Genomic DNA, 22,034 nt, shown 5'->3' on the forward strand with positions numbered 1-22,034 from the left:
GCAGGTGTCAGAATTTCCTTTCTTTCTAAGGCTGAGTGATATTCCACTGTGTGGATGGGCCACACTGTTTATCCACTTATCAGCTGATGGACACTTGGGTTGCTTCCATCCTTGGCTATTGTGAATAATGGTGCTATGAACATGGCTGTAGGAAAACAACATTGAAGTGGTGACGCAGTCACACAGGGGATGTCAGCCCCGCAGCTCAGAAAGCGAGGCTGCAGGCCTCCGCGGGAGTTCAGCAGTCCTCGTAACTCCAGGACTGAGAGCGAGAAGCAAGTTGCTGGAGATTACTGAATACGTTTATTTTCTAAGACTCTAAAACAAGCAAAATTCAATAATATATTATTCCTTCATACATGTTTGAACTATTAATGAAAAAAATAAGGGAAGGTTAACCCCGAAGTTCAGCATCAGCTTCTGGGGGCGCAGCTGAGAGCGGTGGGATGGGACCTGGGACGGATGAGGGCTTCGGGGTAATCTAGGGCGCGGGTCTGCAGACCTTTACCATAAAAGGCTGGAGAGTAAATATTTTTGGCTTTAGGGGCCATAGTCTCTGCTGCATCTACTCACCTCTGCTAATGTTTCAAGAAAATAGCCACAGACGGTATGTAAATGAATGGGCTGGGCTGCAGGCCAATAAAAGTTTTAATATTTAAATATTTGAATGTGTAACCAAACAGGCAGTGGGTGCGTTTGCTGGTGGTTCATAGTTTTCCCTCCCCTGCTCTTGGTGACATTCTAATTCTTAAACTGGGCTCACAGGTGTTCAAGAGTTATTATGTTTTATTGGTGAATACAAGATTATATAACCTTGTGTAAGTTACTATAGTATTAAAGAGCACCAAACAGGATCCCTCAGCTCAGAGGCCCCTGACCCTCTTCTTTGGCTCTCGTAGCGACTGTGTGCGAGGGCCCTGACAAGTTCAAGTGCCACAGTGGCGAGTGCATCACCCTGGACAAAGTGTGCAACTCGGTCCGGGACTGCCAGGACTGGTCAGATGAGCCCCTCAAGGAGTGTGGTGAGCCCGGGGGTGCAGGTGGCTCTTGGAGATCATGGGGAGCTGGAAGTGGGCCCGAGACATGGGTGCAGTGGGGGTGCATGGCTCCGGCCCACCCATGGTCCCAAGGGCTCTGGCTCTGGGGCAAGACAGACGTGGCGGCTCTGCTTCCAAGTCTGTTTTTGCATCTGTAGGAAGGGACTGTGGCTGCTCACACAGCCTCGGGCTGCTGGGGAGTGACAGAGGCGATGCCTGCAGAGCTTCAGCAGTGATCTGTGACTCGTGGCTGTGTGACTATCTGGGCTTTCCTGGGCAGACAGTCGCCGTGGCAGCCTTTCAGCAGGAAAGCAGCCGTGTGAATGCCGTGCACGCGCGCTGCAGCCGTGTGCCAAGAGCCGTCCTTTACGAACACTGAAGTTTGAAGTTAAAAGTTAACTGAAGTATTTAAAGTTAAAAGCCATTCTTAGCTGTTCGGCTGTTTAAGGACAGGCAGTAGGCTGGCTCTGGCCCGCGCTTGCTGTAGAGAACTAGATAGAGTGCAGACTCCGGAGCCAGACGCCCTGGATTCCAGTCCAGCGGTGTGATCTTGGGCAAGTCATTTACCTTGGCCATCCCACAGTTTCCCAGCTGCCTTTAGGGTTGTTGGGAGGATTAAATGAGTTAATATGCGTGGGTAACTGTGGTATATAGTTTTCAGTTTATATATTTTTTTCCTTTAGATTTTATTTATTTTTTGGAGAGAGAAGAAAGGAGGGAGAAATAGAGGGAGGGAAACATTGATCGGTTTCCTTTTGCCTACCCCCACTGGGGACCTGCCCTGCAACCAAGGAGTGTGCCCTGACTGGGAGTCGAACTGGCATCCCCTCTGTATGCAGGCTGGTGCTCAGCCCACTGAGCCACACCAGCCAAGGCCAGTTGTTTTAATGTAAAAATATTTTAAATTGTGGCTGAAGAAAATAACAAGATTTATCATCTTAAACATTTTTAAATGTACGGTTCAGTAATCTTTTAAAAAAGATTTTATATATTTATTTTTAGAGAGAGGGAAAGGGAGGGAGAAAGAGAGGAAGAGAAACATCGACATGTGAGAGAAATGTTGACCAGTTGTCTCTCACATCCCCCCAGCTAGGGGCCTGGCCCACAACCCTGGCATGTACCCCACCTAGGAATTGAACTGGCGACCCCCTGGTTTGCAGGCCAGCGCTCAATCCACTGAGCCACACCAGCCACGGCTGCAGTCCAGTAATCTTAAGTACAGTCACACTGTTGTGCAGCCATCACCGCCTGTTCCCATTAAACACTAATTCCCCTGTCCCCAACCCCTGGTAGCCACCCTCTATTCTTTGTCCCGATGACTCTGACTTCTCCAGGGACCTCACAGAGGTGGGGTCATCACACAGTGTTTGCCTTCTGGTGTCTGGCCCACTTCACTCAGCGTAACGTCTCCTAGGTTCACCTACAGCACAGACAAGTCCCCCTAGGGGTCATGGTACTTCACAGGCTTCCACTCATTGTGGTGATGGTGATAAAGGTAGTAAAATAGAGATGGTGGCTGGGGAGTGGTGACTGGAAGCCTGAGCATGACGGGCCTGTGTCCCCACCCGGCCCAGGGACCAACGAGTGCTTGGACAACAAGGGTGGCTGCTCCCACGTCTGCCACGACCTCAAGATTGGCTACGAGTGCTTGTGTCCTAAGGGCTTCCGGCTGGCGGACCAGCTGAGATGCGAAGGTGAGTCCCAAGCAGGGCGGGCTCCGGGCCTCCTCAGCCCTGCCCACTGACAAGGTGGCCGAGCCCTCTGCGCCTTGGTTTCCCCATTACTGCATGGGCCGTCCCCACTCACAAGGCTGTATGTAGGAGGATCTAGCCAGATGCCACGGGCATGGGGTGTCTTGCGCAAGCTTAGCCCACAAGGAGCACTTGGTTCTTAACCTTTGGGATTAATAATTAAAAAATAAATCTCAGCTGACATGATTTTGTCCTGTTGGCCTTACCCCAAGGGTGAGCAGTGAGGTCGGGGCCACTGTTGGAGACGGGTCCTCGCTGTTTCCCCAATTTCACATGTGAACCTCGTAGTCACTGAGACACCAGCCCGAGATCTTCCCCCAGAGGAGCTGGCTGCCCCCCGTTTGCCATTGTGAGGCACAGCTTCGGGTGGAGCCTGTCAACCTACCTGTGGGGAAGATGCACTAGACCCCTTTCTCTGTCTCGACTTGTAGACATTGACGAGTGTCAGGACCCCGACGCCTGCAGCCAGCTCTGTGTGAACCTCGAGGGCAGCTACAAGTGCGAGTGTGAGGAGGGCTTCCAGCTGGACCCACTCTCCAAGTCCTGCAAGGCTGTGGGTGAGTGCACGGAGGTGGCTCGAGGGGACTGGCCCAGCCGCTCCGAAAGCAACCCAGTGAGGAATTTCGTCATCTGAACTTTGCAGACTAACACGACTTGGGCACAGTGCTCCCGAGACCTGTGGCAGGTAAAGGAGCCGTGGCAGGAATCGGGGCTGCTAGAAGGCGGCCCTCGTGTGTCCGGCTGCTCAGCTGACACAGGTGAACCCCACGGGGGGTGGTTTGCAGCCTGCAGGCCCTGCCAGGGACTTCTGGGAGCACGAGGTGGAAACCACGGCCCCAAACAGCCTGCACCTCCTCTAGCTCTTGTTAGCTAAAGGGACTTGCACTGCCCCTTCCCGTCCACAAAGCAAATGCATTTCAAAGAGAACAAAATATAATGGAACAAAATATAATGGAACAAGAATATAATGGCTCATAATGAAACAAAACAGTTGAGGTTTTCTTTCTATCTGAGGTTTAGGTTAGACCTGCAGATGCGCACTAGCTCTTCAAATCACCTAATTCAAGGGACCCCATGTTTTTGCAGGCGGCCTTGTCCTGGCAGCTCTGTCACCTGGCCCAGGCGTTCTGGTTTTGCATCATGTTCTGCTCTTGCAGTGGGAATCCAGCGAGGGTCAATTTTGTAGGAATATTTTAGAGCTTCTTCTGTTTCCCCAAGAGTCTCTTCAGCTTTAATTCCACCTTCCCTGCTGTCATCCCTTTAGATGTCCTCCCTCCTGTCCTCCCCCTGCCACACCCCCATGTGTGTCCTGGTTCTGGAGCAAATTGGGGCCTGAATTCCTGAAACCCTCCAAGATTTGAGATTATAGTTTCTTTCCAATCTGTACGGGTCAGCATCTGCACAGATGCCATCCCTACGTGTCAGGGAGGGATATCCTGAGTGAGGTCAGTTGTAGAAGTCAGTTTGTTTGTGCATATCGGTGTCGTGGTTACAGCACAGCCTTCAGAGTCAGAGAGACCCAGGTTCAAATCCCGGCTCTGTCACTCGCTAGCTGTGTGATCTTGGGCATGTCACTTTCTCTCTCTGAGCTGCAATCCCTTTATCTGTAAGAAGGGTTGACCATAGCACCTGCCTTACAGGAGTGTGAGGATCAGTGAGGGGAAACTCAGTAGGAAAAGCACTGAAGAGACTTCCTGCTCTAAGGAATTGCTCTGTGCACATTAACCGTTATCGCTTCTTTTTTTATTTTATTTATTTATTTTTAGAGAAGGAAAGGAGGGAGAAAGAGAGAGAGAAACATCAATGTGCAGTTGCTGGGCTCTGTGGCCTGCAACCCAGGCATGTGCCCTGACTGGAAATCGAACCTGCGGTGCTTTGGTTCACAACCTGCGCTCAATCCACTGAGCTACGCCAGCCAGGCCGCTATCACTTCTTCATTCTTCTGTTCTAAAATGTAAAATGCTGGGCCTCAGGTGTTTTGGAACTGCACCTATGCACCTATGGTGAGGCCGGCAGACCAGGAGGTGGCTACCACTGAAAGGACAGTTTGGTACTCATAGACCCCAAAGGAGGGGGCACGTTACACCACACGGGGCTCCACAGGGGAGCACCAAGATCGGCCAGGAAGCAGGGGAGTGTGTGGGGGAGTGTGGGGGAGAGACTTTGTTGTGGTTTTCGTGGGAAGACACAGGTGAGGCAGGGTAAACAGGCTCAGGATTCGCTAGTTTGTGTAATTTCAGTGGGCTCTGGGGTGCAGAGACTGTCCCTGCTGTGGGGTTCCTGATCTCAGGTGGCCAGGGCAAGGCTGTAGTGGCCTGCAGTGTGAGGAGGTGCAGAAGGTGGTGGGTGTGGGCTGCTATGTTTGCATTTGAGGCAAGCGGGTGCCCAGGGACTGGCCAGGCCTGGGAGGGGCCAACCCTCTGAGATCTGCGAGGCCCCGGAGTCAGAGCATCAGAACCACATGGCTAACACACAGGGAGGCCCTTTCCACCCCACATCCCGGGTGTCTCCTCCAGCTCAGCCAGACCCTGCAGGGCAACAGACGGGTCAGAGGTCCCTTCCGCTCCCCTGAGTGCCCTGTGTTGGTCCACAGGCAGCATCGCCTACCTGTTTTTCACCAACCGCCACGAGGTGAGGAAGATGACGCTGGACCGCAGCGAGTACACCAGCCTCATCCCGAACCTGAAGAACGTGGTTGCCCTGGACATGGAAGTGGCCAGCAACAGAGTCTACTGGTCGGACTTGTCCCTGAGGAAGATCTTCAGGTGAGCCTCAGCCCCAGCCCAGCCCGGCCCAGTCCTGCATGAAATAACCGCCCCTGGCGCCGACTCCCTCCTGCCCTGCTCTGCCCTCAGCACCCAGATTGACAGAGCGCCCACCTCCTCCCACAACACCATCATCGGCGAGGACCTCCAGGCCCCCGACGGGCTGGCGGTGGACTGGATCCACAGCAACATATACTGGACCGACTCCATCCTGGGCACTGTCTCGGTGGCTGACACCAAGGGAGTGAAGAGGAAGACCCTCTTCAAGGAGGAAGGCTCCAAGCCGAGGGCCATTGTGGTGGATCCTGTGCACGGGTGGGTATCCCCCCAGCTGAGGCGTGCGGAGAAAATGAAGAACCAGTGAGGACTCATGGGCCGGGGAGGGGGAAGGCTTGTGCCCAAAGTAGGCGAGGCCGGCACGGGATCCTTCCCCACACGGCCTTTGGGGCCACGAGGGTCCGTCCCCTGACGTCTGCTGTGTCCCCTGGGACAGAAGCAGACCCTGGAAACTCCTGCCCCATAGAATAGAGTCCAAAACCAGAAATCAACACACTGATTTAAATTGGTATTAGAAATTGATATTTATTAGAAATTAGAAAATAAAATTCAGATTTAGTCTTTTGTGCCAGGATAGGATTGGAGAAAAGTAAAAATGCACGTGTCCCCAGTTAACCGACCAACAGGCTCCTCGAGGCCAAGACTGGGAGCGAGGGTCCCCGCCACCGCGCGCAGGCCCAGGAGGTGTCTGTGGAGCCCGTGGCTGATTCGGCACCTCCGGGGCCCCCAGGGACAGGCCCCTGAGGAAATCCTCGCCCCGTGCACGCCTGTCACACCACATCTGCCACCACAGCGTGTCTGTCACAGGTGGAACTTCACAAATCCGGAGGGGCAGTGACATCCCCGGGGCGGGCAGCTGTGACCAGAGGAAAAGGGAGCGCGTGGCTGTGGGCATGACTCAGGTGGGGCAGCCCCTGTGGTGGGGCGGGCTGAGCCCACCCGTGCCCCCCAGTTGGGTCCCCACTTCTTTAGTCACCCTTCAGCACCCAAAAATTGAGTTTGACCCCCCTTTTGTCTCCTACCACTCACAAGTGGCCCTGCTTTATTGTGGTGGTCTAGAACCAGACCTTCACTATCTCTGAGCTGTGCCTGTATATAAATATATACTTGAAAAGCAAAAAACTAAAATTTAAATTTAAAAATTACAAAAAAAATTGCCCTGGCTGGTGTGGCTCAGTGGATTGAATGCCCACCTGCGAACAGAAAGGTCAGCAGTTGGATTCCCAGTCAGGGCACGTGCCTGGGCTGTGGGCCAGTTTCCCAGTGGGGGTGCATGTGAGAGGCAACCAATCAGTGCATCTCTCACACATCGATGTTTCTCTTCCTCTCTTTTTCCCTCCTTTCCCCTCTCTCTAAAAATAAATAAAGGTTTTTTTTAATTTTGTAAAAAAATCATAAAACTTTTTAGAAATTCATGTTAGGGCTCAGATTCCTGGGCCCCAGTCCTGATATTGGAATCAAATCCTCCCTTTGTTGGCCCTGGCTGAGCAGCTCAGCTGCTTACGGCATCATCGTGCTACACCAAGGTTGTGAGTTCAATGCCCCGTCAGGGCACATACAAGAAACAACCAATGAATGCATCAGTAAGTGGAACAACAAATCAATGTTTCTCTCTTTAAACAGAAAACCTCCCTTGGTTCATTTTATTTTTAGATTTTATTTACTTTTTAGAGAGAGGGGAAGGCAGGGAGAAAGGGATAAAAACACTGGTGTGTGGGGACCTGGCCTGCAACCCAGGCACGTGCCCTGACTGGGAACACCAGCCAGAGCTCCCTTTGTTCCTGAGGGTTCTAAAATCCTGCCAGGCCTCATAAGGTTGGGGAGCAGAGGGAACGGATCTGGGTCTCCGGCGACTGCTTCGGAGTCCTGGCCTGACTGTGCCAGGTGCAGGCTGCTCTCCAGCATCTCGGGGGAACCAGCCCCCCTGACGTCCGCATGTCTCCTCACAGCTTCATGTACTGGACAGACTGGGGGACTCCTGCCAAGATCAAGAAGGGGGGCCTGAACGGCGTGGACATTCACTCGCTGGTGACAGAGAACATCCAGTGGCCCAACGGCATCACTCTGGGTATGTTCGAGGCGCTGTGGTCCCTGGGGGTTGAGCAGAGTCTAGAGGAGAGAGAGGGTGGCCAGGACACCCCTAAACACAACCAGGCAGCTCCCCGAGCTTCGGCCCAGCACCCAGTCCCACCCCCCACCCCCACGCCCCCCAGCATTGGGTTCAGGCAGGCACCTGGGGGCTGCGGTCAGAGCTGCTTTTCTGGCAGCATCTCTGCTCGTCCTTGGGGGCTCCTTTCTGCAGCTGAGTGTCCATGCCAAGGGCCAGCATCCACGTGTGGCCCCTCCTTGTCCACCTGTGGGTTCTAGATCTTTCCAGTGGCCGCCTCTACTGGGTTGACTCCAAGCTCCACTCCATCTCCAGCATCGATGTCAACGGGGGAAACCGGAAAACGGTTTTGGAGGACAAGAGAAAGCTGGCACACCCCTTCTCCGTGGCCATCTTCGAGGTGAGGGCTGGGAGCACAGAGCTGCCGCTGTGGGGCCCGCGGGAACTCGCGGCCAAGCGCTGTCTCCTGCGTGCCGCCCCTGCACGAGGCAGGAGCACGCACGCAAGCGGGGCCACACCCTTCGCCTGGTTCACTCAAGCCAAGACTCAGAAAACTGCTTATGGCTGAAGAGGCCTCAGACCTGCAGTAATTTCTGTTTTATTCTCGCCAAAGCAGTGTCAAAGGTCTAAAGCAGCAGTTTTGAAGTGGAGGCTGTCTTGCCATTTAGGGGACTCTTGGAAATGCCTGGAGACTTCATTGTCACATCTCGTGGTGGGGGTGGGGTCACTAGCGGTACCTAGCAGGTGAAGGCCGGGCACGCTGCTGAACGGCACAGAAGGGCGGGGGGGGGGGGGTGCTCCCATGAAGGGTCATCTGGCACCAAATAGAATTCCCCATTCTAGCAGTGGGGGAATTCTGCTCTAAAGAAATGTCATTATATTGGTTTACCCACGTTCCAGCAGCCGGACTCACAAGAACCAAGAGGTGAAAGAAACCCTGGTGTCTGTCAAAGATGGGTGGATGAACAAAATGTGCCCTACCCCTACAGTGGGGTGTCACTCAGCCTTAACAAGGAAGGAAACTCTGACTCCCGCTACGGGAGTGAAGCTTGAGCACATGACGCTGAGTGAGATAAGCCAGGCACAAAGGGACAGACACTGTGGTTCCTCTCACAGGAGGTCCCTAGTGAGCAGTCAGGTCCATAGAGGCAGGAAGATGACGGGAGGGAGCCGGGGCTGGGGGAGGGGCCTGGGGAGTGCGTGTTCCGAGGGGACAGAGGTTCAGTTTGGGAAGGTGAGAAAGTTCTGGAGATGGATGGTGGCTGTGGCTGCACAGCGGTGTGAGTGGACTTAATGCCATGGAACTGGACACAAATTATTAAAATGTTGCAGTTTATGTTATAAGTATTTTACCACAATTAAAAACTTTTTAAGAAACAGACATAATGCTACTACCTGCAACTGCTTCTTTCCCGAGAGCCCCAGAGCCTCGGGGTTGGGAGGACAGTGGTCGGCCCCACACCAGTGGTTGATGGGCTCTGCCGTCTTCCTCAATGCCCACGCAGGATAAGGTGTTTTGGACGGATATCATCAATGAAGCCATTTTCAGTGCCAACCGCCTCACGGGGTCTGACATTAATTTGATGGCAGAAAACCTGTTGTCCCCAGAGGACATTGTGCTTTTCCACAACCTCACACAGCCAAGAGGTAAAGATAGGGTGGTCACCCCTCCCCCAGTTCCCTGATGGAGCACTGGAATTTTCTAGAATTTTCTGACCTTGTTCTTGCTCTGACTCCCCACCTTTTCCTCCTCAGGGGTGAACTGGTGTGAGAAGACCACCCTTCCCAACGGTGGCTGCCAGTTCCTGTGTCTCCCGGCCCCCCAGATCAATCTCCACTCACCCAGGTTCACCTGCGCCTGCCCAGACGGCGAGCTGCTTGCCTTGGACAGGAGGAGCTGCCTCGCAGGTGGGGGTGCCGGCCTGCTGCGCATGTGTTTCGCTCTCCCCCACCCCCCAAGAGGGTCAGTCCTGCAGGCCTTCCCAAGCCTCTCTCTGCCCGTCTGTGAAATGGAAGAGCGAGGCCCCAGGAGGCCGTCGCAGGGACTCCTCACTGGGACAACCATGGTCTGCCTTTCTGGAATGTTGGGCATATCAGCACTGTGCTGGGCACTTAGACTCAGTTTACCTTTGATGTCTGGTCCACTCTGGCCCAGCTCCCTTGGGAGGTGACTGATTTTAGACGCAGATGTCAAATGAGAATGACTTTTCTATTCTTTTTTTTAAGTGGCTAAAATAATTTATTTTATCTCAAATATTAATGCTTTTCTTATGGCTTTTGGTATGTCCATTCTTGCATCCTTTAAGAGTCTAATGTTAGTGAGGAAGTTTACCTGTCAGCTTAATATACTTTAATTTTCCCCAAAGATCATAGGTTGGATTATTTTGAGGAAGGGAGAAATCTCTCTCTCTCTCTCTCTCTTTTTTTTGGATTTAATTTTTTTATTTTTATGGAGAGGGGAAGCGAGGGTGAGAGGGAGAGAAACAACATTGATCAGTTACCTCTCGAACGCCTTCAACCAGGGCCTGGCCTTCAACCCAGTAATGTGCCCTGACTGGGAATTGAACCGGCAACCCTTTAGTTTGCAGGCTGGTGCTCAGTCCACTGAGCCACACCAGCCAAGGATGTTTCTTACTACTTTTAATCTTATCCTTTCAACTCCTATGAAAATATTTTGTTATTGTGTGATTGGTTGTTTCATTTTATTTTTCTTTTTCTGCATATCTCAATTTTTATTATCTTATATTCAATTTATTTTAAACTTATAAAACTGTCACAGAAAAATTGGGGTACATTTTGCTTAAAGTTGTTTTTCCAGTCCTCGACCAGACCTGCCGGTTACCTCTGTGTAGGGAGAAGGTGTACAGCGCCCTCGGCAGCATGGCAGTTCTCCCTCCAGGGAAAGCTTGTGCCCATGAGAATGATAGACAGCACCCTGTTCTTAGGGAACTTCTTGCTTGAAACTGATGATATAGTAGCCTTAGATCCTTAGAAATCCCCAAAGAGTAAGATTTCATTGAAAGAGAGAGGAAGGGGATGGGGAGAGAGAGACATCGATTTGTTGTTCCACTTATTTATGCATGCATTGGCTGATTCTTGTATGTGCCCTGATGGGGGATCGAACCAGTGACCCTGGTGTAGGGGCACAGCATTCCAATCAACTGCGCTACCTGGCCACGGGCACGTGTGCTCTTTCAGCACCTAGCAGTCTGGTGTTAGTGCTAACAGTTGCTCCTTCTTGTCCTTAACAGGCAGTGTGGAAGAGTCCACCACCTTCCTTTCCATCTCCTTTTTTCCTTTTTTCTTCTTTCTGCAGAGGTGGGGTCATTCATCTCATTTTCATAGTATTGTCCTTCTTCATTATATTCATTGTTTTGCCCTTACATCCAGAAACTTTCAAAAATATAAAAAGATCTTCAGCTTAGACTCAAGGCTTGTTGGCTCTGGTTCTACGCAGTGCCTCTCCTCACCTGGTGCCGAGCAGCCGACTTAGAACCGGTGCGGAGCAGGCCCACCCACGGGGGTGGGGGCAGCTTATGCAGGGTATATACCTCGAGGTCTCTCCTAAGGTCAAAGTCAAGCTGTCAGCCAGGGCTGCAGCCATGTGAAGGTTTGCCTGGGGCTGGAATATCTGCTTCTGGGATTGCTTACTCGGATGGCCACTGGTAGCAGGACAGGGCTCAGCTTCGTGCTGGTTGCTGGCAGGTCTCAGTTTCCCACTGCCTGGCCTGTCCACAGGCTGCTTGAGTGGATTCCTAAGGCTACTCCTAGCGAGTGACACGGGGTGATGTACCGAATGCTGTGACTCCCTCTTCCCCAAAGTTCATATGCTGAAAGTATATTGTTGAGTTATAATCTGCCTTTTCAGTTCTTCTCAAGCTCAGAAAAATCTCGATTTGGAGCCAGAGTGTTCCTAACACTGCAAATCACCCTTTTAGAAAGTAGATATTAGTGGGTTTGTATTTTCACTGCTTTTGTTTTCAGTTACCTGTTGACGGTCCTGGGTACTCACTGGCACGTGTTGTCCTAAGCAGTGCAGAGCTCTCAGAGTGCTCCTCGGGCCACAGGGCATTAGGGAAATGTTTATTCTTTCAGACACTGACCCTGCGGTGACCACCCCAGGACCCACCATGGCTGGCTCAACTGTGACCATTTCTGAGCTCACCACCTCCAAGTTGGTGCTTCACCAAGGTAAAGGCTGGGACCACCCTGGCCCCTCACTCATCCCGATGAGCATCTAGATGACCTCCTTGGGAGGCCAGAGCATCTAGATGAGAAGCTAGAGAGTAGAGTTCATTCTGGCCGACTCTCTCTGACATGGCCGGTGTATCTCTGAAGCCTCGGTTTCCCTACCTATAAAATGAGGCTAGTAACAGTGCCCACCCCACCCTGTAATAGTGGGCATCGCAGGGGCTAATTTGTGTGAAGAGCCTGAGCACGTGGTGGCTGCTGATCCCAGAGTTTGCCGGGTGGAGGGGCCCAGGAGCGTGAAATGTCATCCAGGCCATTCACTGCCCTGGTTTCAGGGCTGTGTGTGCCCCAGCCCAGCCAGGACTAGGGTGAGGCAGGTGAGGTACTCCTCAGGACAACATCTGAAGGGGCACCAAGAAACCCAGGACTCAGGCCCTGGCTGGTGTGGCTCATTGGGTTGAGTGCCAGTCTGCAAACTAAAGCGTTGCCAGTTCGACTCCCAGTCAGGACACAGGCCTGGTTTGTGGACCAGGTCCCCAGTAGGGGGCATACAAGAGGCAACCACACTTTCTTTCCCTCCCTTCCTGTCTTTCTAAAAATGAATAAATAAAATCTTAAAAAAGAAAAGAAAAGAAAAGAAAAGAAGCCCAGGACTCAAATCATACTTTAATCTGTTTTTTTAAATTTAATATATTAAGATTTTATTTATTTATTTTTAGAGAGAGGGGAAAGGAGAGGGAAAGAGGAAGAGAAAAAACGATGTTTGAGAGAAACATTGATCAGCTGTCTCCCACACACGCCCCGACCAGGGGCAGGGTCCACAACCCAGGCATGTGCCCTGACCGGGAATCGAACCAACTCCTTGCTTTTCAGGACGTCACCTGACCAACTGAGCCACACGAGTCAGGGCTAATCTGATATCTTTAAAAAATCAAATTGTCAAACTATAGCCTATGGGACCAACCACTTGATTTTGTAAATAAAGTTTGATTGGAACCAGGGTCCTAGTAAGGCAGGGTCATTCAAACATAGTGTCAGATCCAGTTTTGCTAAAAATCCGGTTATTTTGTTTATCATAGTGTTGGAATTAATTTTGACTTTTATATATAACATTTTAAAATACTACTGAATTACTGAGTTTTAGGGGGGGTGCCTTTAAATTTTGTGCCTGAGGCCAATGTCTCATTCTCCTCACCCTAACGTGGTCTCAAGGTCATGACCTCCTTGGAGGTGGTCAGAGCTGGACTCAGTGAATTGACCAAAGACCCACCATTCGTGTCTTTGGCCACCAGAGGGCGCCCGACCTAGTTTTTGAGCCGCTTGGAAATAGATCTCATGGACTTTTCCGGCCAGAAAAAAAAATGTCACATCAGCACGTTTCAGACATTTTTTCCCCCTTCAGAGTAGCTGAAGCCTTTGTTCAGCCATAACCGAGATTAAAACAGGAACTGCTGTGCTTATGGGATGCCTGGAACCCTTCTCGCTCAGATGGGGGGTAGGGGAGGGCACTGCTCGACAAACCATTTCACAGACAGGCCCATCCAGGGCTCTGGAATTTGGCAAAGGAGCCCTTTTAAGGGAAAAACTCCTCCAAAATTCTGCTGCTGCCCTAAATCATTGTTGTTACAAGGTTTGTTAAATATGCACAAGTGTGATATTGGGTACAAATTTCATATACACATGTGCAACAGCTGGTAGAATTAAAACCTCAGTGGGCTGGAATATATTCGTGACGGTAATCACGGCTCACGCATGTGGCTTGTTCAGCCCTCCTGGCGCATTTGCCTCTTCAGAGACCTTTCAGTGTTCCTCTGCGAGGAGCCCTTTTGTGGTCTGGCCCAGGTGAATTTGTGTGATTAGTGGTTATGTAATGAGGTCTTTCCTCCTCACCCCAATATTTTTTATTAGCTAGGGACAGTTGACACAGGACTACAGAGTTTGATGCGGTACAGCCTGTGCTCTGGAACTGGCGAACCCCGTCTGGAAGAGGCTCATTGCCATCCAGTGCAGGGCCGGGCTGAAAAATTTCACCAGTGACCACCGGAATGTAACTGCAGGCTTTCGCCTTTGAGACCGGCGGTCCTCTCCCCTTTAGCTCTATGCTGAGCTAAAGAACCCTCTTAATGCCACACTGAGTCCCAGAATTCCAACTGTGAACAAACAAATAAGGCCCTGGCGCAAGCCAGCGGGGCACCCCTCTGGCCTGGGAGATGCTCCAAGTTCCTCTGCACTTCTAAGGGCAATGAGTCGGGTCACGTGGTTTCCTTTGGGTGAGTCGTCACACACCTGCTGTGCTTCCGTGGCCCTGACTGCGGATCTGAGCCACGCTTTCTCCCTTCTCCTGTGCAGCCTGGGACAACGCTACTCACAGAGGGGACCAGGAGAGGCCCAGGAGCGTGGGCGTGCTGTACATTGTCCTCCCCATTGGTAAGCCCTCCCTCGGTTCTCTGACCTTCCCGCTTAGCCAGCTTTTCTCCCAGGAATGGGGTGTCCTGGCCATGTGTCCTATTCATCATTGCACTCCCCACCTTCTTAAAAAATATTTTATTATTTATTTTTAGAGAGGGAAGGGAGGGAGAAAGAGAAACATCAATGTATGGTTGCCTCTTGTACGCCCCCTACTGGGGTCCTGGCCTGCAACCTAGGCATGTGCCCTGACTAGGAATTGAACTGGCGACCCTTTGATTTGCAGGCCAGTGCTCAATCCATTGAGCCACCCCAGCCAGGGCTGCACTCCCCTTTCTAGCTTCATTCATTTAACAAATCTAGTTGAGCGCCAGTTGTGTACCAAGCCTGCTTCTGGGCACAGAAGACACAGCTGTGAAAGAAATAAACACCTTGCCCCCGGGGAGCTGACAGTGAACAAAAAGAGACAGCTGACATGTCAGATGGGGAGGGGGGTCCGGAGTCCCAGGGGTGCAGTGATGGGTGCTGTAGGGAAGGCCTCCCTGGCACCAGGGGGAGGTGAGGCGCATGGTTCCCTTGCAGTGGTGAGTGTGGAGAGCTCCACTTTCCCTTCCTCAGCCTGTCAGTCACAGCTTGGTTAGCATCACACCCATTTTTCCTTTTCTGAGAAAGCAAGTCCTCTTGAAGTGTCCCTTCAACACCCAGCCTGCCCACACATACCTGCATTTTGGTGCCAACCATCGCCCGACTGTGGGTTGACAGATGTGGCAAGTGGGACCCTCCCCTCTCTGGTGGCTACCAAGGGTGGCACCTGCCGTACTTCTTCCCAGCAGAGGCCAAGCCTCTTCACCCTCTGAGCACCGGTCAGACTGTTTTACGAAGCCAGGCTGGGAAGCCCTTGGCCAGGCCCTGGATTATCTAAAAAAGCAGTAGCCCCACGTGTGGGTAACCCAAGGGGAAACCTGGAGGAACCCACCGCAGGCGAGCGTTTCTGGGGTGAAGCGGTCACAGTGGTCTTCAAGGGAGAGGCTGGCTGTGCTCATAGATTTTTTTTTCTTTTTTACAAAGAACAAGTATTCCATTAAATCAGAACAAAACCATTAACGGATAAAAGGGTGGGGAGTGTGGGCACTGGGCAGGGCACAGGACAGGGAGTGACACTAGGCTGCCTGCCCCACAGCGCTGCTCACCCTTCTGTGCTTTGGGGCCTTCCTCCTCTGGAAGAACTGGCGGCTGAAGAGCATCAACAGCATCAACTTTGACAACCCCGTGTACCAGAAGACCACGGAGGACGAGGTCCACATCTGCCACAGCCAGGACGGCTACACCTACCCCTCGGTGAGTGCCCCACCCAGCTGGGGGGCCACAGCTTCGCTAGGAGGGTGTAAGATCCTCTGAAGCCATCATCGTGCTTGGGAAACAGGGAGCGTGGGTAAGGAGAGACCGTAAGTCAGGTAAGGGAACAGAGGGAAGCCACTGGGAGCTGGGAGAAGGGAGAGGCTATTTTAGATAAGGTGGTTTGGGCGGCTTCCCTAAGCAGGAAGTGTGTGGTGTGCAGAGGGTGCAGCCTATGCAAAGGCCCTGAGGCTGGGCCATGCCTGGTGTGTCTGAGCACGGTGGCCACACGGTGGCCAGTGTAGCAGGAGAGAGGGGGAAAGAGAGGGGAGACAAGGGCAGTGAGTGTGCCTGGCAGATGGAACAGAACTTTGTGGGCTGTGGGGATAACTAGGGCTTTGCTCCGAGTGAGGTGGGAGCCATGAAAGGCTCTGGGAAGAGAAGGAACTTGGCGTGCCTTGTGCTCACACGCTCCCCCTGGTGGCCGCGGGGGGAGGACCACTAGGGAAGGGTGAGGGCAAAATCTGACTAGGGTGCTCACACGCGCCCTCTGGAGGCCGTGGGGGCAACAGACTGGGGCCGAGGTCAGTGGCCAGGAGTCAGGGCGGAAGTGACCGTGCTGGTCCCCGCCGGTGATGAGGTGCAGGTGGCCTCTGGCCATGTTTACTGGATGTTGGACTGATTATTTCCGGTGTTTATCGTTTCATTGTCAGAGACAGATGGTCAGGATGGAGGATGACATAGCATGAGCTGCTGCCTTGAGTCCTGTCCCTCCTGGGAACCTGCTGCTGGTCAAGGGCAGGAAGAATACTTTCTCCCCAAACCCTTGACCTTCCCAAAACCCTTCTTCAGACCCCGACACCCTCCTGTTCCATTCACAGAAAGAAGTGGCCGAAAGCACTGCTGGTGGCTGCAACTCGATGCTGGCATCCATGGGCCTGCCTGCCAGAGCTTTGTTTTATATATTTATTCATCTGGGAGGCAGGCGGCAGTGCACATGGAATGGGTTTTGAAATTTTTTTCTTGACCTTTTCTCCTCGACTGTCTCCTCACCTGAGGGACTGGTGGACGGAGGGACACCAAACCTGCGAGAGCAAGTGGCTTTGAACACCGAAGTGCAGGTGCTGCCCCAGGGTCCCAGGCAGCTGCCAAGCCCCTGACCTCAGGAGTGAATGTGTTTACCTCTGCCTCGCAGGCCTCAGTGGACACCAGATTAAGCTTTTGCTCTGCCACCGCAGACCAGGATGAAATCAGTGTTTTCTAATAGGCCAGTAGGTGCCCTCCCCTTAAGCTGGGAGAGGGAATCTGGCGTTGGTGTTGACATGGCCGAATCCAGCGCACCGGGTGGCCCATTGAGCCCCACTCATTCACCGAAACCTCAAGTTACCCAGGGGAGCTGAGCCACCCATTGCCCTTAATATTTATTAAGTGCCTGAGACACCCGGGTACCTTGTGTGTGAAGTAAGTGGCCTCCAGCCTCCAGCAGTGTCCTTCAGCCCCCAGGGTGGCTGTGTGGAACCCAGCCTTGTGCCCCATCACCGCCTCCTCCAGGTGCCCTTGCACTTTTCCAGTTCAGGCTTGTACGTTCTGTAACGTCTATATCGTTGCTATTTTGCACTGTTGTCTATTCTGGCTGGGATGGGCTCCTAGGCCAGAGAGGGCCTGGGGATGGGGAGGGGATGAGGTGCTGTCTCAGGGCCTTTCTCCCAGGGTTTCAAAGCCAAGATTGAGACTATCTTGCTAGTGTTTCCACTTCTAGGCACATGCCCCTGAGCCGTTAATCTCCAAGACAGGCCAGCTGTCACGGGTGGGTGTCCGTCTGATACGTGCATGGTGTTTCTGCCCTAAGACATCCCCTAGGCCAGGTCATTGTTTAGGACTTACGAAACAAGAATGTCTTCTGAAGTCGTCACATGCCATATTTACAACTGGAGACCGCGGAAGGAGCCCCCTGTGACGCCCTTGTGCACTGTGCACTACACAGCCACGGAGCCTGTGCCCCGCCCCGCAGGGAGCTGTGGAAGGAGTTTCTCTTTCCGAAGCCTGTAAATAAACCCCTGGATGTATGAGTGGGGCATATTATGTTTGCACTTTGTATGTTTGTCGAGACACTTATCATTCATATATGTGAAAACCAGAGCTATTTATTTTTGCAAACCCTGGGTGCTGCATTTGTTTGGGGGCCCCTGAGGGGGTCTGCACTGGGGGCGACCATCTGAGAGGCCTCGCCCGTCTTTCTGGACAGGTGACTCGTGCAGCCTCTCTTCAAGCGTGCTGTGTCCCTGTTGCCTATATGGGCTGCTTTGGGAGGTTTGGCTGTTGATTTTAAACCACGGTATAGAATGTTTTTATAGTCTGAATGTCTTACTTGGACTGATTAAATTTCTTAAATGAACCATGTAGCTAAACCTGACACACTTTTGTCTTCTGTTCCCTTACTTCCTCCACCTGTTTAATGGGCTTGCCTCAGCAGGGAGAAGGATGTGGAGAGGGGGCTTTTCCAGGGCTCAGGGCAGGCTGCAGGCGGGGGTGACATTGTGCTCGCCTGGGGAGCACCCCCACTGGGTGCTTCCCTGAGTTGGGGTTTTGCTGTATCTCCTGCTGGTCAGTTCATTCGGCATTTTGGGGGCACCTATTGTGTGCCAGGCCCTGTTTTAGGCATGCAGGACACTGCAGTGAGTAAAAAACAATAAAAGTGACTCAGGGTCCGGGCCCTCAAGGATGTGACATTTTAGAAGGGGAAAGAGATAAAATTACTGTATTTTATAAGAATGTTAAGCAGGGCAATGGGTAAAATACCTGGCAGGGCAGGGTTCTCTAAGGTGACATTTGAGCTGAGTCCAAAAGAGAGAACGAGCCATGTGAGGACCTGTGGGGAGGAGTCACTGGGGCTGAGACAGACATACAAGGCCCCACAGAACGGAGGCCGTGTCCCTTCAAACCTTGAGGCCTAAGAGTGAGTGGTGTGATATCCTCAAAAGAAAAAGGATAAAAATGTGACTCCATTCACTGCTGAGGTATATAAAACCAAGATTTCACCACACAGATCCAAATAATAAGTTTGGCGAATGTGACTAGACTCCACATGGTGATCCTGGACTAGAGCCTGGGGTGTCTGGTATGCGAGCTGCGGTCCATCTCACCACTCTGCACCCCCACTCTCTTGTGCGCCCCAGCTTTACCTGAGCCGAGGCCTGTGGGCATTTCAGACCCCTGCCTGGGAGCATGGCAGTCAAGCCACACATAGTCCTGGTATATCACCTGGGTACAGCTGGCCCACAGCAGGTCTTTGGACAGAAAGAACTTAACCCAGAGACCTAAGCATGGAATGCCAATGGGGCAGACCGTGAGACGCCACCTCACACCCGTGAAGATGATCGTTACAAAAAAAGATAACACGCATTGACAGGGACGTGCAGAAACCGGAGCCCTTGTGCACTGGAAGTGGGAACGTGAAATGGTGCAGGCACTGTGGGAAACAGGGTGGGGGCTCCTTGGAAAATGAAAAAGTTACCGTGTGATCCAGCGGTTCTACTTCTAGGTACATATACCCCAAAAGAATTGGAAGCAGGGACTTACAGTCATGTGTACGCCGATGCTCACAGCAACATTCCTCACAAGAGGCAAGAACAGCCTAACTGTCCGTCAACGAATGAATGAAGATGTGGTGTGTTCATGCAATGGGATGGTAGTCAGTCTTAAAAAGAACATTCAGACACATGTCACAGCATGAGCCTTGCTCAGTGACACATCAGTCACAGGAGAACAAATGCTGTCTGGCTGCAGTTAGAGGAGGTCCCAGAGTCGGATTCAGAGACAGGAAGTGGATGGTGGGTGCAAGGGGCTGAGGGAGGAGGGTGGGAGTTAGCGTTTAATGGGGACAGAGGTTCGGTTTGGGAAGGTGAGAAAGTTCTAGAGATGGATGATGGTGACGGCTGCACAACAATGGAAGTATACTTAATGCTGAACTGGACAATTAAAAATGGTTAAGCCCTGGCTGGTGTAGCTCAGCGGATTAAGCACTGGCCTGTGGACTGAAAGGTCACTGGTTTGGTTCCCCATCAGGGCACATGCCTGAGCTGCAGGTCAGGTGCCTGGCTGGGGGTGTGTGAAAGGCAACCAGTCGATACAGCTCTCAGGCATTGATGTTTTCTCCCTCTCTTCCTCCCTCCCTCCCTGTCTCTCTAAATAAATAAATAAAATATTTTTAAACAAATGGTTAAGATGATAAATTTTATTATGTGTACAGGACCACAACGTAAAATAATTAGTGAAATTGTTTTTGTAAAAAGACCACAACTTAAAATAATTAGTGATAATTATTTTTTTTAAAAGACCAAATGGGGGACAAGGAAGCAACCAGAAATAAGCCGCAGCAGAGGGAAGGCGTGGCAGGAGCGGACCCCAGCAGGCGACCTGGAGTGTCAGGGCACCGGGGCAAAGAAAGCACTCCGGCTGAGCCAGGCTGCCTGGGTTGGGATGGGTGGCCTTGGGCCCATCGCAGCTCACTTCCCCGACTGAAGAAGGGGCCAAGGTTAGTCCCACCTCCCTGCCAGCTTTTTGAGTTGGGGGTGTGGGCTCTGCGGTGGGAGGTGAGGGCCAGGAGCTGCAGGGACTGTTGTCATCTCTGTGTCCACAGGGTGGCACCTCCTTCCTTCTGCCCTGAGTCCTGGGAAGGTTCCAAATGCCTCTGGGGTGAGAGCTGAACAGGCCGCACAGGAAGCATCAGGCCTGCTCACTGCAGTCGATAATTGCTTGATCGACCGATTCCCTGCTCAGCCGTGTGGCAAACAGGACAAATGAACTTGAATGGCTGGCACACGGAGGAGGGGATGGCCGGAGGGGGCTTTGCAGGGGTGGGGGCAGGGCTGAGTGCACAGGAAGTCAGAGGCCGTGGAAGTTTCGGGTATCTGGCCTTGGCGGTTTTGTTCAGTCGCTGTACTCGTTCTTCGGGGGCTCCAGCTGTGGCACCGACCACGACAAAGGCTGGAGTTTGAGCTCTGTGACAAATCAGGATAAACACGTCTACAGAACTGACTCACCTGCTCCCCGAGACGACCATCTGAGAGGAGAGGCGATGGCCCCCATTTCACAGAGGGAGGCGGCTCGGGGTCCCTGGGCCCAGACTCCCCTCGCTTTTTCCAGTCTGGGTCACCAGGGGAGTGACCCCCTTTCTGGCTGCAGTTCTCTGGGCTCAAAATGGGGTCCCTCAGTGAAAGAAAGGCATGTTACCTAGGTTAGATTCAGCTCTTGGATGTGTGGCCAGTTCCCTGGTCTGTGGGATTGGCACACACCCCAAGAGCTGGCTCTGGAGGGGTAGGGGCGGCAGCCTGCAGGTTGGGGGCTACCACCCCGAGTATGGGGTAGAGGCTTGACAGCTCTGGCAGGACGGGGTGGGTGGCAGAGGAAGCTGTTCTCCCAAGCCTGATGCCCCATCTCCTGTCCTCTGAGGCCTTCCACCCCCAGCTCCGGCATCCAAACCACAGCTGCCTGTGGCGAGCCAGGCTGGGGCCTGTGGGGCTGGGCCAGGTCCTCTGGAGGGAAGGAGGGCAGGGGGAAGGTTGCCCCCCCTACTACACCCTGCCTGGCAGGCCATTCCCCATGGGGAGGCCCACTATCCTCTCCCCCCACTCCCAGGAAATGAATCCCTGAGATGATGGAGTGAGGCTGAGGGTTGTGTGAGCCAGCACAGGTCGTACCACCCGCCCAGGGGGCGGGGAATGGGACTAGCACAGCCCCTGGGACTCCTGGGTCTGGTCCAGTCTCCCCTCCAGGCAGTTCAGCTCTGGTTTCAGTGCAGCTTCCTGCCCTCAGTGGAGGGGCTCCCTCCTCCCCAAGCCCCACCCTTTCCAGCCCAGCTGCTCCCACTCATCTTGTCCTCCTCTCCCACACTGCTTGGGATGAAGGAGGGGAGCTGGGGGCTCATAGTGAGACCTGAGCCCTAGAATCTGAAGACCCTCTCCAGGTCTCACTGGACTTCAAGCTCAGTGTGATCAAGCCCCGTGACCTCAGGCTTCCCTCCATGCTGGCCTCTCCTTGGACCCAGAACACCAGCCTTTGCATTTGCTGTTCCTCTGCTGGGATCACTGTCTCACTTTTGTCCCCTGGGTGCTCAGGTCTGGGCTCACATGACACCTCTTCCTTGGGCCTCCTACAAAGTCCTCCCTCCTCCTTAAATAGCAACAGTGTGTATGTATCAATAACTGAAATGACCTCATTCACAGGTCAGGATTAAATTCAAATTCTGGATCTAGTTCAGACCCCAGCTCTGACAACCATTAGCTGCAGACACTTACACGAATAGCTTGACCTTTCTGTGCCTCAGTTTCCCTACCTATAAGGGAACACGGAGCCAGGCACACAACATATGCTCCTCCATGGTTTG

The 22,034-nt window shown here is 52.7% G+C and overlaps 1 protein-coding gene across 4 annotated transcripts in view; it reads left to right on the forward strand.

The window, feature by feature from the left end:
• Positions 1-18,062, forward strand: part of LDLR (low density lipoprotein receptor) — a 35,626-nt gene extending 17,564 nt beyond the window's left edge. For 2 of the 4 annotated variants that reach the window (XM_036034356.1, XM_036034358.1), the window contains 13 exons: positions 900-1,022; positions 2,612-2,731; positions 3,220-3,345; positions 5,382-5,553; positions 5,644-5,868; positions 7,560-7,678; positions 7,978-8,117; positions 9,223-9,364; positions 9,473-9,625; positions 11,813-11,908; positions 14,258-14,335; positions 15,495-15,652; positions 16,363-18,062. In XM_036034356.1, the coding sequence (XP_035890249.1) occupies positions 900-1,022; positions 2,612-2,731; positions 3,220-3,345; positions 5,382-5,553; positions 5,644-5,868; positions 7,560-7,678; positions 7,978-8,117; positions 9,223-9,364; positions 9,473-9,625; positions 11,813-11,908; positions 14,258-14,335; positions 15,495-15,652; positions 16,363-16,398 (1,688 nt within the window). In that variant the 3' untranslated portion in view covers positions 16,399-18,062. Of the gene's footprint in view, positions 1-899; positions 1,023-2,611; positions 2,732-3,219; positions 3,346-5,381; positions 5,554-5,643; positions 5,869-7,559; positions 7,679-7,977; positions 8,118-9,222; positions 9,365-9,472; positions 9,626-11,812; positions 11,909-14,257; positions 14,336-15,382; positions 15,415-15,494; positions 15,653-16,362 lie in introns of those variants that run through there. The other 2 variants (XM_036034357.1, XM_036034359.1) reach the window with 2 other exon arrangements.
• Positions 18,063-22,034: the final 3,972 nt, after the last annotated feature.

This window comes from Phyllostomus discolor, chromosome 8 (assembly GCF_004126475.2).
Source record: "Phyllostomus discolor isolate MPI-MPIP mPhyDis1 chromosome 8, mPhyDis1.pri.v3, whole genome shotgun sequence".
NCBI lineage: Eukaryota > Metazoa > Chordata > Mammalia > Chiroptera > Phyllostomidae > Phyllostomus > Phyllostomus discolor.